Source organism: Neolamprologus multifasciatus, chromosome 9 (assembly GCF_963576455.1).
Source record: "Neolamprologus multifasciatus chromosome 9, fNeoMul1.2, whole genome shotgun sequence".
Taxonomy (NCBI): domain Eukaryota; kingdom Metazoa; phylum Chordata; class Actinopteri; order Cichliformes; family Cichlidae; genus Neolamprologus; species Neolamprologus multifasciatus.
Genome location: NC_140447.1, coordinates 28,451,711 through 28,467,981, shown reverse-complemented (window position 1 = coordinate 28,467,981; position 16,271 = coordinate 28,451,711). Strand labels below are relative to the sequence as shown.

General features: G+C 41.2%; 3 protein-coding genes across 10 annotated transcripts in view; 1 reads left to right on the top strand and 2 right to left on the bottom strand.

The window, feature by feature from the left end:
* Positions 1-16,271, top strand: part of LOC146511717 (uncharacterized) — a 237,844-nt gene that overhangs the window by 68,586 nt on the left and 152,987 nt on the right. The gene's annotated exons all lie outside the window — the stretch shown is intronic.
* Positions 1-16,271, bottom strand: part of LOC146511728 (uncharacterized) — a 44,828-nt gene that overhangs the window by 24,524 nt on the left and 4,033 nt on the right. The window contains exon 1 of one of the 3 annotated variants that reach the window (XM_085172337.1): positions 1-109. The exons of the other annotated variants lie outside the window; for them this stretch is intronic. The gene's annotated coding sequence lies outside the window, so the exon portion shown is untranslated. Of the gene's footprint in view, positions 110-16,271 lie in introns of those variants that run through there. 3 annotated transcript variants of the gene reach the window in all.
* LOC146511726 (uncharacterized) overlaps positions 6,818-16,271 on the bottom strand; it is a 55,051-nt gene continuing 45,597 nt past the window's right edge. For all 5 annotated transcript variants that reach the window (XM_085172361.1, XM_085172362.1, XM_085172359.1 and 2 more), the window contains 2 exons: positions 10,373-11,389; positions 6,818-10,047 (listed from right to left, as the gene is read on the bottom strand). In XM_085172361.1, the coding sequence (XP_085028487.1) occupies positions 9,355-10,047; positions 10,373-11,389 (1,710 nt within the window). In that variant the 3' untranslated portion in view covers positions 6,818-9,354. The remainder of the gene's footprint in view (positions 10,048-10,372; positions 11,390-16,271) is intronic.

Below are 16,271 nucleotides of genomic sequence, written 5' to 3'. Positions count from 1 at the left end.
CTTTAGATGTGAGAGGTTGTGATGGTCCGCTTGAAGCTGACGCTCCGGTGCTTGTGTGAAAAAGATCAACACACTGCTTCAGAAGCACTGTGTCGAGGCTTGATTCGTTTGGCCAGAGTCACATGATTAGTGACGTCTGAAGTTTCTGTACTTTTTTTAAAATTGAACACACAATGAGTATACAACATACAAACAGATGAAGTTTACGAAAGAACAGAACATGAACATACAAAATCAGGGGTAAAAAAATTATGATATGAGTACGCGCAATAATCAACATATAAATATTGTTCTGAGAGCCTTTTTGTTGGTTTAGTCTGATATTGATTGTATGTACAATTCCATATCCTTATAAAAAGGCAGAAATATGGTGTTTTATTAATAAACTTACATTTATGGATAAAAAATTTAGCTAAAAGTATTAACAAATTTATTATAAAAAAACATTTATCATTCTTCCTGGGGAACTTAAAGAAATAGAATAAAACATTTTCCCATTATTAAGAAAACTCCCTTAAAATATGGACAATAACAAACCTGCTAAATTCCTTCCAGAATCTCTGTGTAGAGGAACAGTACCAAAAAAGATGTGCCACAGTTTCTGGATGATCCCCACAGAAAGTTCAACTAGTATTTATGTGTCTTTTAAATGTTACCATATAGTGACTGGCAGGGTAACATTTATGAAGAATTTTATATGAGATTTCCTTCACCTTGTTTACAATTAGATATTTATGGGATCATCCAGACTGTCTTCCAGGTGATATCTGGAACATGTCGGTTCCAGTAAGATATTATATATATGGGAGAGACATGATATCTTCTTGGAATAAACTACATATTCTTTTATTGCTGTTACCAAGTTCCTGTGAAAAGCAGATTTTTCCCACTGCTGACTCAGCTGGATCAGGGAGAGTGACTGAGGTAGATATTGAACTGTCAGTGTTTTTATATAACATTAAAGTACCTGACAGTATGGCACCAAGCACCATTGAGAATTCCCGAACACTTACGGGAAAATTATAAAGTGTAAGGGATTCATTGTAAGTAAGTAGTGCTCCCTCTTTATTAACCAGCTGAGCCACCAATAGGATCCCATTTTGGACCCAAGTTTCCAGGAAAAGTGATAATAAAAGAAATAAAATATCTCTGTTGTTCCAGATGAGGTATTTGTGTAGTGAGAAGTTGTGTTTATAAATGAGGGTCCACGCTAAGAGGACCTGCTGCATATATATATATATATATGATAATGTTAAGTTTTAGATTTTAAATAGGCTATAAATTTTACTACAGAGTAGGACGGATTGTAGGGTAGCAAACATGGTCGGGAAACACGTTTTGAACACAGCAGGTTACCTGGGTGTAATGTTTTTACTGGTTGTAATGCTTTTTTTTTCAGTTAAAAAGAAACATGGACTGCCTCCTAACTATATAAAGAGTAACTGAAGGTTAAATGCAGCAAATATGTCCTGGTTTAAGCCAGACACTTACACCTGCGCTCCGCTGCGTCTAAGCCACTATCGCTCTGGCAGCTGAAGCACTCCCGAAAAATGGGCTAAAATCGCCCCTGCTTTAAGATTATCTGACTAGTAACGGATTGCATTTATATTTATAGAGCCGGGTGGAGGTATGCTACACCAATGCTTGTAATGAAAAGAAGGACTTTCTATTGCTTGTAGAGAGCCATTTCTTTTTACAATAGCGGATGTATTTTACTTTCTTATATTAACCTACAGGCCGCCCACTCGTCTCCTCGTATGTGTAAAAAATATCCCTTAGTGAAAAAAGCGCCGCTCACATATTCAGAACTCTATCCCAAATAATTTTATTAAAACACCCTGATAAGGTATTTTGGTTTGGTGCAGCCACTCATACCAAAGTAAAGAGTTTTTCTTCTTTTTTATAGCTACTTTTACAACGGGTTTTCTCGTTAACAGAAAATAGACAGAAACCCTAAAAGAAAATGGCCTTGTTTTACGCACATCAAGAAGGAGTCAGACGACCGTCGGTTCATCCCGGTCAATGTTTCCTCCGTCGGGTACCATAAACATATAAGAAAAACCCCCAGAGAATTTATTATTTTTCTAAGAGTGAGAGAGAGAGAGAGAGAGAGACTGAGAGAGCGAATCGATCAAAGTTTTCTACAAAACATTATACACGTTATAAATGTTAACCAACCTTTGACACATGGATGTTGGCTTAATTTTTACCCAAAGAGAAATTTGACCCTCCATCCATCCATCCATCCATCTTCATCCGCTTTATCCGGAGCCAGGTCGCGGGGGCAGCAGCCTAAGCAAAGAGGCCCAGACCTCCCTCTCCCCAGCCACCTCCTCCAGCTCATCCGGGGGAACTCCAAGGCGTTCCCAGGCCAGCCGAGAGATATAATCTCTCCAGCGTGTCCTGGGTCTGCCCCGGGGGCCTCCTCCCAGTGGGACATGCCTGGAACACCTCACCCAGGAGGCGCCAGGGGGGCATCCTTACCAGATGCCCAAACCACCTCAGCTGGCTCCTTTCGATGTGGAGCAGCAGCGGCTCTACTCTGAGCCCCTCCCGGATGGCCGAACTTCTCACCCTATCTCTAAGGGAGATTCCAGCCACCCTTCGGAGGAAGCTCATTTCCGCCGCTTGTATCCGCGATCTCGTCCTTTCGGTCACTACCCACAGCTCGTGGCCATAGGTGAGGGTAGGGACGTAGATCGACCGGTAAATTGAGAGCTTCGCTTTTACACTCAGCTCCCTCTTCACCACGACGGACCGGTGCAGCGTCTGCATTACTGCAGCTGCAGCCCCAATCCGTCTGTGGATCTCCGGCTCCCTTCTCCCATCACTCGCGAACAAGACCCCGAGATACTTGAACTCCTCCACTTGGGGCAGGAACTCATCCCCGACCCGGAGTGGGCACTCCACCCTTTTCCGGCTGAGAACCATGGCCTCAGATTTGGAGGTGCTGATCCTCATTCCCGCTGCTTCACACTCGGCTGCGAACCGCTCCAGTGCGAGCTGGAGGCCCTCACCCGATGAAGCCAACAGAATCACATCATCTGCAAAGATCAGAGATGAGATCCTGAGGCCACCAAAGCGAAAGCCCTCCGCCAATTGGCTGCGCCTAGAAATCCTGTCCATAAAAATTATGAACAGAACTGGTGACAAAGGGCAGCCCTGGCGGAGCCCATCACCCACCGGGAACGAGTCCGACTTATTGCCGGCAATGCGAACCAAGCTCTTGCAACGGTTGTATAGGGATCGAATGGCCCGTAGCAATGGGCCAGACACCCCATACTCCCGCAACACCTCCCACAGGACACCCCGAGGGACACGGTCGAATGCCTTCTCCAAGTCCACAAAACACATGTAGACTGGTTGGGCAAACTCCCATGCACCCTCAAGTATCCTCGAGAGGATGAAGAGCTGGTCCAGTGTTCCGCGACCAGGACGAAAACCGCATTGTTCCTCCTGTATCCGAGGTTTGACTAGCGGACGAACTCTCCTTTCCAGCACCCTGGCATAGACTTTCCCGGGGAGGCTGAGGAGTGTGATCCCCCTGTAGTTGGAACACACCCTCCGGTCCCCCTTCTTAAAGATGGGGACCACCACCCCGGTCTGCCAATCCGCGGGTACTGCCCCTGATCTCCACGCAACATTGCAGAGGCGTGTCAGCCAGGATAGCCCTACAACGTCCAGAGCCTTCAGGAACTCGGGGCGGACCTCATCACTATACACAGTGCTCTACCTGCACTGTGTATAGTGCTGATGGAGCGCTGCTGACGTCGACTGAGAAAATTGTCAGGCGGTGGAAGAAATTTGACCCCAATACAAAAAACAGGATACTGTGGTGAACACTTACCTCAACTTTGATGTTTTTTTTTTCACAGCCATTTATTCTGAAAAAAAAGTAAACATGTTACAAGGACAGTTTTGACACAATGCCCAGTGCAGAGTACATGAATGGGAAGTAGGAATTCCTCCTCTCTATACTTACACTCCTCCCTAACAAATGCCGAGTCATCATCTCCATAATCTGTGTCTGGATTTATCCCACTTTTCGAGTTTCATTGGAGTGTACTCAAGTGCACAAGATGTAAAACAATGTATTCGTTTTTTAAGCCATTCACCGAGTCCACGTCAAGATGCCATTTATTTAAGAGTCTAATGATTTTTTTAATTCAAATTGTGCAAACTTCAACGCAGTAACATTGAAAATAGAACACTAGAACTCATTTTTGTTGGACACAAGAACAACTCGAGCATGTTTTTCGGGAGCTGAACTAGGGCTTACACGTTGGCTGTGTCCCTGCATGGGACCAGTGCGAGGTTGTGCGCCAAATCCCGGCGTGGAGGGTCCAGACACTCCCACGGCGCAGACTTTGATGTCCCCACAGAGCGTTTCTGGTGTGGCTTATGCAAAAGAGACAATACAGCGTGTTTCTCTGCTCCCGGTAAGCATGTCTGTTGTAGCCTGCACTTTATAATTGTGTCTTTGATTATTCAAACAGTGTTTAAAATGTGACTCGTTTGTTATCCAAAAACATTTTATCTATGTTACTGATTTAAAATTATATGTATATATTTGAAGTTTTTTTTTTTTTTTTTTAGCTCAAACAGACTCTTGAGCATATTCATATAGCAAATCCACATAACCAGTCTGCACCCTAATGTACATCTTTTAAGTGTATGTTAATCAGTACATGAAGCGTACCTCTGAAAAGAGTCCATCATTTGTGAATTTACTGATTTGTTTTTAACAGCAGTTTTCACAAACTGTTGATGATGAAATCCTCTTTATTTTAGAAAATGTCTTTAAACTATCGCAGTTCAAACTTACTGAGTTCCCGAGCTACTTTTTTACTATGTGAATAAACTATTCGAACTAGAAAAGATTTAAAGACACATCTTAATTGGAAAAAAGGCGAAAAATTGGGAATGAAATTTATGTGACTGTTCATCTAAAAGCCAGCAGAGAGTGAAAATCCAAGAGCTGCTGCAATCCTCTGCATTAATGATCTCTCTCAGAAGTCTTGACACGTGCTTATAACTTAAACCACAAAAAACTCAGTTACAGCTGGTAAGATTTATGGTATAAACCAGACTTTCACAGCCTGCATCTTTACAGGGTTTTTTCTGCTTTTGTTCACTCCTAGTGTGATTAAAAAACAACAAACACAGAGCCCACTAACTATTAGCCGCTTCCCCCCCCCCCCCCCCAAACAGTCAGTTGACTGAGAGAAATGCAATCCATTATTGTGAACGCTGAAGGAGATGTGCTCCATAGTCAAACTTATATTTCCTTAACTTACATCCTATGTTCTGTTTAATTCCGACATCCCTTCATGGTTTGATGGAAAATTGGTTAAACCATTGCTCAACTTATGTCTGAATGACGGCAGATAATTCTGATGAAACTGACCCCGTAAGCACTTTGCAGCTGAGTCGAGGGCTCGTGGAAATAAAGTCAGGAGGTGTTGTAACGTCGGGTTGCGTTTAGTGGTTGAGAGGAGGCGGCAAAACACTTAGCCAAAAGAATACACACTTGCACTGGCATTGGGAATTCCACAGCGTGTTCTTTAATATACCTTCTCTTCATCAACCATATAAGCCCGGTTGAACGGCTGCAGCTTAACAAGCGTAGAGCGCAGCGTTCGTACAACCCATAACGTTGCAAACAAAGGTGTCTGGAGAGGTAAAACATAAAATCTGTCCCTCCTCATGCACTAGCGTGCAAGCACATGTCCACACAATCACAGAGAGAGTCAGTGGCGCATACGGATGACAACATTAACCCTTGACTTGGGTTGTCTTAAAGAGACACCACACCATTGTGACTGTTACAGTGTCCGGCGTGAGTGCGAGTGCGGTCTGTCCATTTGGGACGTCTGACAGACACACTAGTGCAACTCAGAGTGTGAGCAGCAACTCCTGTATACTAAACATAAGAAAAGTAATTTGTAGTGCTTGACTTTTTTTTTAAACCGAGATTCCAGGGATCATGCTTATATGGTTTTCTTTTATTCAAAAACAGGTTAGTTTAGCGATCGTGTAACTGTGTCCTTGACCTTTTTACCAGCTTGAGACGTTGGTTCCCTGGTGCAGATATTTGGGATGGTTCCAATGCTGAGTCTCCAAATTCATACAAAAGGATATTTTCTACGTTATTTCTTAAATGTGTATAAATGGGATGGGATGATGTTCGATAAAAGTAATAAACAATAAATATAAATCTGTTTTTTTAACTTTGCAGACTCATTTACCCACTCCAGTGACAGCGATAAAAAAAGATCATGGCTTTAAAGAGATTGCATTACATTTTGTTTTTTGCTACATTAACAACTTTTCCAACTCTGATTCTCTGCAGGACCAACACGGACATCAGTTTAGACTGAAATCCAGTTCCGACGGAATACGCAACATGTTCAAGCTGGCACGGAGGCATCTTTCTTTCAGCTTAACGAGTGAACCGTCAACTCGTTCAAACACACGTTAAAGTCTGTTTGGCTCGACACCACCGAACAGAGGCAGCAATATAACATCACTAACATTAACAGTGCAGTGAATCCTGCTTGTGCCGTGATATTCAGGACTGCAAACCGAGCAGCATCACTGACTTTCAGCTTGTTGTGTTTGTGGATATATGACTGACTTTAATTATCCATAAAATCATCACATTCTCTGTAAGATTAAGGTCGACTATTGAACAGAGAATATTTTAAAGTTAGTACAAACATCACTAATGTCACATAACTTTGCCGACATGTGGCCAACAGTAATGTTTTAATGTTCTTCATTATTAAACATTTGCACATAAATAAGTGACATAATATTCAGTAAGGCAAGGCAAGTTTATTTGTATAGCACAATTCAACAACAAGGTCATTCAAAGTGCTTTAAAGAGACATTAAAAAACAAAAACAAATAAAAAGCATGATTTATTAAATTGATTAAAAAGAATTTAAGCTTAAAAGTGTGGATTTGGTGATTTATTCAAATGCAGCTGAGAACAGGTGAGTCTTCAACCTGGATTTAAATAAACTGAGTGTTTCAGCTGATCTGAGGCTTTCTTGGGGTTTGTTCCAGATATATGGAGCATAAAAGCTGAATGCAGCTTCTCCGTGTCTGGTTCTGACTCTGGGAACTGATTAAAAAAAACGGATCCAGGTGACCTGAGGGATCTGGAAGGTTCATACTGGGTGAGGAGGTCACTGATGTATTTTGGTCCTAAACCATTCAGAACTTTATAGACCAGCATCAGAACTTCAAAGTCTATCCTCTGACGGACAGGCAGCCAGAGTGAAGACCTCAGAGCTGGACTGGTGTGGTCCACTTTTTTGGTCATAGTGAGGACTCGAGCAGCAGAGTTCTGAATGAGCTGTAGTTGTCTGACTGCTTTTTTAGGTAGACTTGTAAAGATGCTGTTACAGTAATCAAGCCTACTAAAAATGAATGCATGGACTAGTTTTTCCAGGTCCTGTTGAGAAGTCATATCAGTACTTACTTTTAAACGTTTACTCTTTGGCCACTCCACTTCCACCGTTTTTTTTTGGCAAAATTATCCACACCCACGCCGCGCTATGCAATCTGGGATATGTTGGGCCACGAAGTCTACACCAACACATCCTTAAAATTCAGGGAAATGAAGGACGCATTTGAGGGCTGCATTTCGAGCAGCCTTTGAATTGGGACAGCCTTCGTCACGTTGCTGTGGCGTAATCGGACTTAAAATGCGGCCTTTAAGGCTGCAGACCCTGAATTGGGATACAGACCAGGAGTGACATGTTTAGCCACATGTTCTCCTTAAGTTGCTGTCTGTCTGAGTGGTGTCCAAGAAACGATGTGGGCTTCATAGATAATTGGCAAAAATTCTGGAGGAAACCTGTTCTTGTTAGGAGAGAGGGCATCGATCCCACTTTGGATGGAGCAGCTCTCATTTCTAGAAATATGGACAAATTTATTAAACCCCCTAAAATATGACTATCCAGAGCTGGGACCAGGAAGCAGAGTTGCAGTCTTACACGCCTCTCTGCAGCTTCTCTCCTCCTGAAACGACAGCCTCAACACAGCATTTAATCTGTTATTAGAATATTAAATATTTCACTTTAATGTTGCAACTATGCGGTCACTTCTGTCTTTAAACAAAATATTTTCCAACTACAGAAATCATGAAATCCAAACTAAAGTGTTACTGTTGCTTTATGCATTTTATATAAATAATCGATGATGGTACTGACATGAAGGAAGAGAAAGTTACAGGTTGCATCCTTTGAGTTGGTCTCCGTGCCTTTGGGCGATTTTCAGAAGGACAGATGTTTCTGTTCAATTCTTAAATCAATTTTTTCAAACACAAACACTATTTTAAAGCTTCTAAAGAGTAAAATATTAATGATAATTATAATAACAGTAATAAAAACAAAAGCTCTCAGATCCATCAAATCAACTAGCAGAAAGAACAATAAGTTAAGAGAAAACTTTAACCTTGTAGACTTCATTATGTTCCAGCTGCTCTACAGACGCTGTGACCTCGAACTTAAGCAGGTCGTAAAGTATGTGCAACTCAATAACTTCATAATTACACCCTGTGGTATTTAGGCAGCAGAACAACTAAGAATAACAACTACAAATAATGTTTTTAGGTTTCTGTTGTACTGCAAGGTTCTGTACAGGAGAACCAAACCAAGAGCATTTACACCTGAGCACGAAGAGCCATCAAAATTTAGCAAATTCAATCATCTTTGTTTAGATGCAAGAAGAATCATATAGAAATGAAAAAGTATTAATATAAATCCAGAGCAAAGATATCCTCTAAATCAGCGTAGCACATGTGCAGCTGCTGGGATTCACTTAAGCATTCGGCTCGTTGCGTTTGCAGATTTTTCTCTCGCTGTTCTGGCTCACAGCGCTTCAAGCACAAAAATAAATATCCCCAAAGGTGTGAAAGGGAGTTAATTAGTAAGAGTATTGTTACTCTCCCCAGGAGTAGTCCAGCAGTAGGAATCAGTCCAATAACAAGGTGTGTAACATATAGCAGGGTGACAGAAAAACCCAGGGTAACTTCTAAGGACCTCAACGTCTCTCTCACATTGTGTTTTTTAAACATGTTTCCATTTGTCGCTTCAGTCTTTTCTCTGAAATACATGAAGAGAAATCATGGCTGAAACAATTTCTCATGAAACCAGGGGTGTGGTCCAACAGTCAGTTTTGGTGAGGAAGGTTCCTAACTGAGAGAAGTGACCCAGAAGTATCTGTGTAGCAGCCACAATGAATCAAGATCATGAGCTTTATCAACTGATCAAAGTCTATTCTTCGATCTTCTGTATTATTCAGTTTGCATTGGTAATGTACAAGTTCAGCCCAGCAACCAATTCAGTTCAACACAAGTTTAAATGATTCTATCTGAACTCTGTGGAGCCTGATCTCAAGCTTTTTGAGTCTGACACTGAAACCAGAGGATCTTTCTGTCTCTTCAGATTCACTGTGATCCAGTGATGGGAGTAATTTCAGTCCTGAGTGATCACGCTGATGTTTGCACAGAGCAGACAATGAGGTGAATGTTTGGGCACATTGGTAACAGTGAAACAGTTTATTAGTAACGTGGGATCGTTTGTGTTCGGAGTATGAACTGAGATTCCTGAAGCTCTTGTCACACTGGTCACAGCTGTAGTTTCCTTCCATGTGTGCACGTTCATGCCTGTTACGATGACTTGAACATGAGAAGCTTTTGTCACAGTGTCTGCACTTGTATGGTTTCTCTCCTGTGTGCACTCGTTTGTGTGTTTTAAGCTCACATGCAGTGGTGAAGGATGACCCACAGTGATCACACAGGTGCTTTTTAACCCCACTGTGAATCAGTTGATGTCGTTTTAAGTGATATGATGTGGTGAAGCTTCTCCCACATTCTTTGCAGTATTTCACTTTGTCTCCAGTGTGTCTACGTTGATGTGTTTTAAGAGCAGCTTGCCAACTGAAGGTTTTTCCACAAAGGTCACAACGAAAGTCTTTCCCACCACCACAGTGATGACAGGGTTGAGAACTGGATCCATCTGTGTCGCTCTGCTTCTAAACAAAGACACAAAGACAGTGTAAGTCAGTCCTTCAACATTTTTATCCTGAACGTCGCCTGAAATAAAGAGCATCTCTGCAGACGTCCAATTACATTTTACTGTTTCAGTTAACACACTCAGTTTACTGGGCTGCAATAACTACAATACTACCACCATAATACTACGGTAATACTAAAATCATAACTGACATGAAAATCTGAATTATCACTCAGAGCTGCTTTTCCACGCAGTAGAATTGCTAACATGCTAACACAGTTTAATGAGCAGAGTTGTTCCAAACAGTCAGGCTAAAATGACAAGATAACAATATAAATACATACCTCACAGTAACTGCACTTGTAGAGTCTCTTTCTGGTGTGGATCGGTTGGTGTAGTCTCAGGGAATGTGGAGATTTAAAAGTCTTCTCACACAGGTCACATTTATAAGGTCGCTCCTCAGTGTGGGTAAACATGTGTTGTTGTAACTGTTTGTGAGTTATAAACTCTTTGCCACACTGACCACAGCAGTACATATCATGTCTGGTGTGAATGCGTAGGTGTATATTTCGGTTCCCTCTCAGGCTGAAAGTTTTTCCACAAATGTCACAGCTGTATGCCTTAATTCCAGAGTGGGTAACTAGATGACTCTGTAAGTAGCTACTGTGATTAAAAGCTCTGCCACACTGATCACAGCTGTACGCTTTAACTCCACTGTGGATGAGTTGGTGTCGTTTTAGGGAATCCTTCAAGGAAAAAGACTTTCCACACAAGTCACAGCTGAACGGCCTCTCTCCACTGTGGATGAGTTGGTGTTGTTTTAGGGAACCCTTCCTGGAAAAAGACTTTCCACACAAGTCACAGCTGAACGGCCTCTCTGCAGTGTGGATGACCTGATGACGTTTTAGTGAAGCCTTCTCAGTAAACTCCTTCCCACACTCGTCACAGCTGTACACTTTAACTCCACTGTGGATGAGTTGGTGTTGTTTTAGGTAACCCTTCAAGGAAAAAGACTTTCCACACAAGTCACAGCTGAACGGCCTCTCTCCACTGTGGATGAGTTGATGTTGTTTTAGGTAACCCTTCCTGGTAAAAGACTTTCCACACAAGTCACAGCTGAACGGCCTCTCTCCACTGTGGATGAGTTGGTGTTGTTTTAGGTGACCCTTCAAGGAAAAAGACTTTCCACACAAGTCACAGCTGAACGGTCTCTCTCCAGTGTGGATGACCTGATGCTGTTTTAGTGAACCCTTCACAGTAAAACCCTTCCCACACTCATCACAGCTGTATGTTTTCTCTCTCTTTCTTCTGTGAGGTTTGTCGGCCTCCTGAGAGCGCTGACTTCTCGCTCCATGTTGGTCCTGCAGTGACAGAGATACAAACAGAGCCAGTGAGTGAAATGCAGTCGTGGAACAAACTCAACCTTCAAACTCCCTCCATTAACACTAGTTTTAAACCTGAAGGTGGAGTGTGGCACCAAACACCTCAAAAACTAAAATCATGCCCATCCCTCCTGATTGTGCACACACACACACACACACACACACACACACACACACACTTTTGTATTATTTTATAATTCATATTATTTTGTTGTTTCCTATTACATATTTCTATAATTTGTATAGATTTATAAATATAATTCATAATTATTAAGTGATATTAAATCCTATGTTTGTTTATTTGATTATTCAAAAGGAACCCCATTAGTTTCACATAAATTATTATACAATAAAATGGATTCAAGATATCCACATAATTTGGCTCTTACATCCACAGTGAGGTTTCACAATTAAAATATAAGCAATCAATAATAATAATAATATCAATAACATTCAGGCGAATTACACAAATTTCAAAAACAAACCATCTCTTACAATATTTACAACAACTAAAAGCTCTGTAAATCGGCTTTTAAGTGTTCATTGAAGTTTTGAATAGTTGCTAATTCTCTAATTTTATAAGGTAATTTATTCCACTTAAAAGTTGCTCTAAATAAAACAGTTTTACAAAAAGTTACTTTTAACTCGAGCATTTACTAAATTGCAGTTTGTTGAAAACTATGTAATATCATTATGTATTTCATCTGGATACTGCAGCTGAGCAGAAATAAATGTGGTGTGTTTAACAGAATTGCTTTCTTTATAACTACAAGTAAGCCATAGAATATTTTAGCCTGTACAGGAAGCCAAGAAAGTTGATTATGCATTTTATCAATATTAGTATAGTATGAACATCTTAACACTAATCTGGACGCCTTATTCTGGACTAACTGAAGTCTGTTAAGATCTGTCTTATTAGCTGCTGACCAAGTGATTGAACAATACTCCAGATGAGACATTACTAGTGCATTAATGACATCTTTCATAATTGAAGAAGTGATACACAAAGAGCATTTCATAGCCATAGCTATGCCTTGTCCCATTTTCCTAATAACAGAGTTGATGTGCTGAGACCATGAAAGGTGGTGATTTATGGTAACTACTTATGAGCACCTGCAATCGTTCTGGTGCTGTGACATAAAAACAAAACGCTGACCTCTGACTCTGGCACACAGTTTTGCCTCTTTTGCTCATTTTAATGTGTGATTAGTGTACAATCAGGTTGCCTTTCATGTAGGGCTGGGCCATATCATACAGTTGATATAAAATATCGTGATAGAATACCGGTTACACGCTAGGGGTTAGATACAATACATGTATCGATATTGAAGAGTTCGATACAGTGCTTTCGGTTCTGTGCGCATATTTATCGATCAATACAATATATTTAATTTATTTTATAAACTTTTCTTCTGACGATGCTGTCTGTGTTGAGAGCTCACTGAATCTGCGTTCGACTTATCCGCCTAGGCTGCACTGTTGAGCGCAGATCCACTGAGCGCAGAGCAAGCTAGCGAGACAGAGGCTAAGCTCGTTGCAACATGGCAACTGCCTCAACGCTCCCTGAAATTGAACCTCCCCCACCCAAAATAAAAACAACAAGCACGCATGCTACAAAGTTTACCCGAGTCATTTAGACAGCCGTTTAAATGACTCGGGTATATTACTGCCTCTGTTCGGTGGTGTCGAGCCAAACGGACTTTAATGTGTGTTTGAACGAGCTGACGGTTCTCTCGTTAAGCTGAAAGAAAGATGCTTTAATCACAGGAGTCACACATGTGTCCACTGTACCATCTGGGAACTCTTCTTGTTTAGCACTCGTAATAACACAAACACTAAATCCTCCTTCTCTGGTGTTGTTTTGTAGCAGTGTATACAATGGGGCAAAAAAGTATTTAGTCAGCCACCGATTGTGCAAGTTCCCCCACTTAAAATGATGACAGAGGTCAGTAATTTGCACCAGAGGTACACTTCAACTGTGAGAGACAGAATGTGAAAAAAAAATCCATGAATTCACATGGTAGGATTTGTAAAGAATTTATTCGTAAATCAGGGTGGAAAATAAGTATTTGGTCACCTCAAACAAGGAAAATCCCTGGCTCTCACAGACCTGTAACGTCTTCTGTAAGAAGCTTTTCTGTCCCCCACTCGTTACCTGTATGAATGGCACCTGTTTGACCTCATCATCTGTATAAAAGACACCTGTCCACAGCCTCAACCAGTCAGACTCCAAACTCCGCCATGGCCAAGACCAAAGAGCTTTCGAAGGACACCAGGAAAAGAATTGTAGACCTGCACCAGACTGGGAAGAGTGAATCTACAATAGGCAAGCAGCTTGGTGTGAAAAAATCAACTGTGGGAGCAATCATCAGAAAATGGAAGACATACAAGACCACTGATAATCTCCCTCGATCTGGGGCTCCACGCAAGATCTCATCCCGTGGGGTCAAAATGATCATGAGAACGGTGAGCAAAGATCCCAGAACCACACGGGGGGACCTGGTGAATGACCTGCAGAGAGCTGGGACCAAAGTAACAAAGGTCACCATCAGTAACACACTACAACGGCAGGGAATCAAATCCCGCAGTGCCAGACGTGTTCCGCTGCTGAAGCCAGTGCATGTCCAGGCCCGTCTGAAGTTTGCCAGAGAGCACATGGATGATACAGCAGAGGATTGGGAGAATGTCATGTGGTCAGATGAAACCAAAGTAGAACTTTTTGTTATAAACTCAACTCGTCGTGTTTGGAGGAAGAAGAATACTGAGTTGCATCTCAAGAACACCATACCTACTGTGTAGCATGGGGGTGGAAACATCATGCTATGGGGCTGTTTTTCTGCCAAGGGGACAGGACGACTGATCCATGTTAAGGACAGAATGAATGGGGCCAAGTATCGTGAGATTTTAAGCCAAAACCTCCTTCCATCAGTGAGAACTTTGAAGATGAAACGAGGCTGGGTCTTCCAACATGACAATGATCCAAAACACACCGCCCGGGCAACAAAGGAGTGGCTCCGTAAGAAGCATTTGAAAGTCCTGGAGTGGCCTAGCCAGTCTCCAGACCTCAACCCCATAGAAAATCTGTGGCAGGAGTTGAAAGTCCGTGTTGCTCGGCGACAGCCCAAAAACATCACTGCTCTTGAGAAGATCTGCATGGAGGAATGGGCCAAAATACCAGCTACTGTGTGTGCAAACCTGGTAAAGACCTATAGTAAACGTTTGACCTCTGTTATTGCCAACAAAGGTTATGTTACAAAGTATTGAGTTGTATTTTTGTTATTGACCAAATACTTATTTTCCACCCTGGTTTACGAATAAATTCTTTACAAATCCTACCATGTGAATTCATGGATTTTTTTTTCACATTCTGTCTCTCACAGTTGAAGTGTACCTCTGGTGCAAATTACTGACCTCTGTCATCATTTTAAGTGGGGGAACTTGCACAATCGGTGGCTAACTAAATACTTTTTTGCCCCACTGTACACCTGAGACTGTCACCTGTCTGTCTGTCCTGCACTCTCTCTCTGTTTCTTTCTCTCTGATTGTGGAATAAAAGTGTGAACATGTATTTATAAGTTACGCTTGTGTTTGAATCCTGCAGCTTATCACACATTTGATTTCCATGTGTGACAACTGCAAGTGTCCAGAGTGAGGACAGACTGAGGGACCCACTGCTGCACATCATCTGTGAGGCTTTGCACCCCTGATGATCCACCAGGACAAACTCAGCAGTGTGTGAGGAAGAGGAGGACGAAGAGCCAGCAGCAGCTGAAATATGGAGAGAATAGACAGACTGTTCCCTGTTTGTGAAGGATTGCTAGAAAAGTTTAGAATAACTAATTGTCTGTCCTGAATCAGTCTTATTAGGTAATGTTCAAATAATTTTATCATCCCAGTGTTTTCAGTGTGGGAGAAAGTACTCAGGGCCTTCAAGTTACACACTATGAAAGGCAGCAACAAGTTTAATGTTCAGAAACGTAAAGTATGTATCAGCAGCAGAATGGAGCTAAAAATAAATGTTTGTTTCAGTTCTATGAAGCTTTGAGTATTTTGGATTAGTAGCACTGCTGTGTTTGTTGCATCATATTGCTGTAATTGTTTATATGCTTTATATATTCTGAGGTAAGTCGATCTATAGTGTTACATCATATTCTATAAGGATGTCATGTGTTTGTATACTTTCTGCCCAGTTTGACCCATTTAGCAGAAGTCAGCCTGTTTAAGGCTCTGATATCTATTCTCTATGACTTAAAGCAGTTATGACATGGTCTGATTTTCTCACCCAATAAAGGAATATTTAATATATCAGTCTACTCTTCATTCTATCAGAAACAGTTTTCACAGCTCGTATAATTTGCTTTTTACACATATATGTAAGCATTGAGCCAAATTTAGTAATGCCAACAAATTAAACAATATTTGTCTCTTATATATGATACATCTATATACACACTGTCAAAGATACTTGTATTTGAGTAAAGATTTAAGGTGATAAGACATATAAATAACTGCAACTTGAATCTTTATTGAAGCTCAGTATTTGACACAGAGTTCAAACTCACTGCTGTAATGACTAATAATGATTAATATAATAACTATAATATTGGCCATATTATAGTTACATTACCAAAGTGAGATGCCTTTAGTCTCATGAACAACATTAGCTAATTGTTATTTACTAGCTAATCTTAAATGACTGTTCAGTACAGAAATTAAGCTCAACAATCATGTTTTACAGTCTTGTGGTCTCAGCCTCAGATACTTATTAAATCACACAGAGCTCATGTAGAAACAAATGAACAAAATATGTTCTCCTTCATTTCTGTCAAACAAAGCTGTATGAAACGTTTCCAGCTGTTAG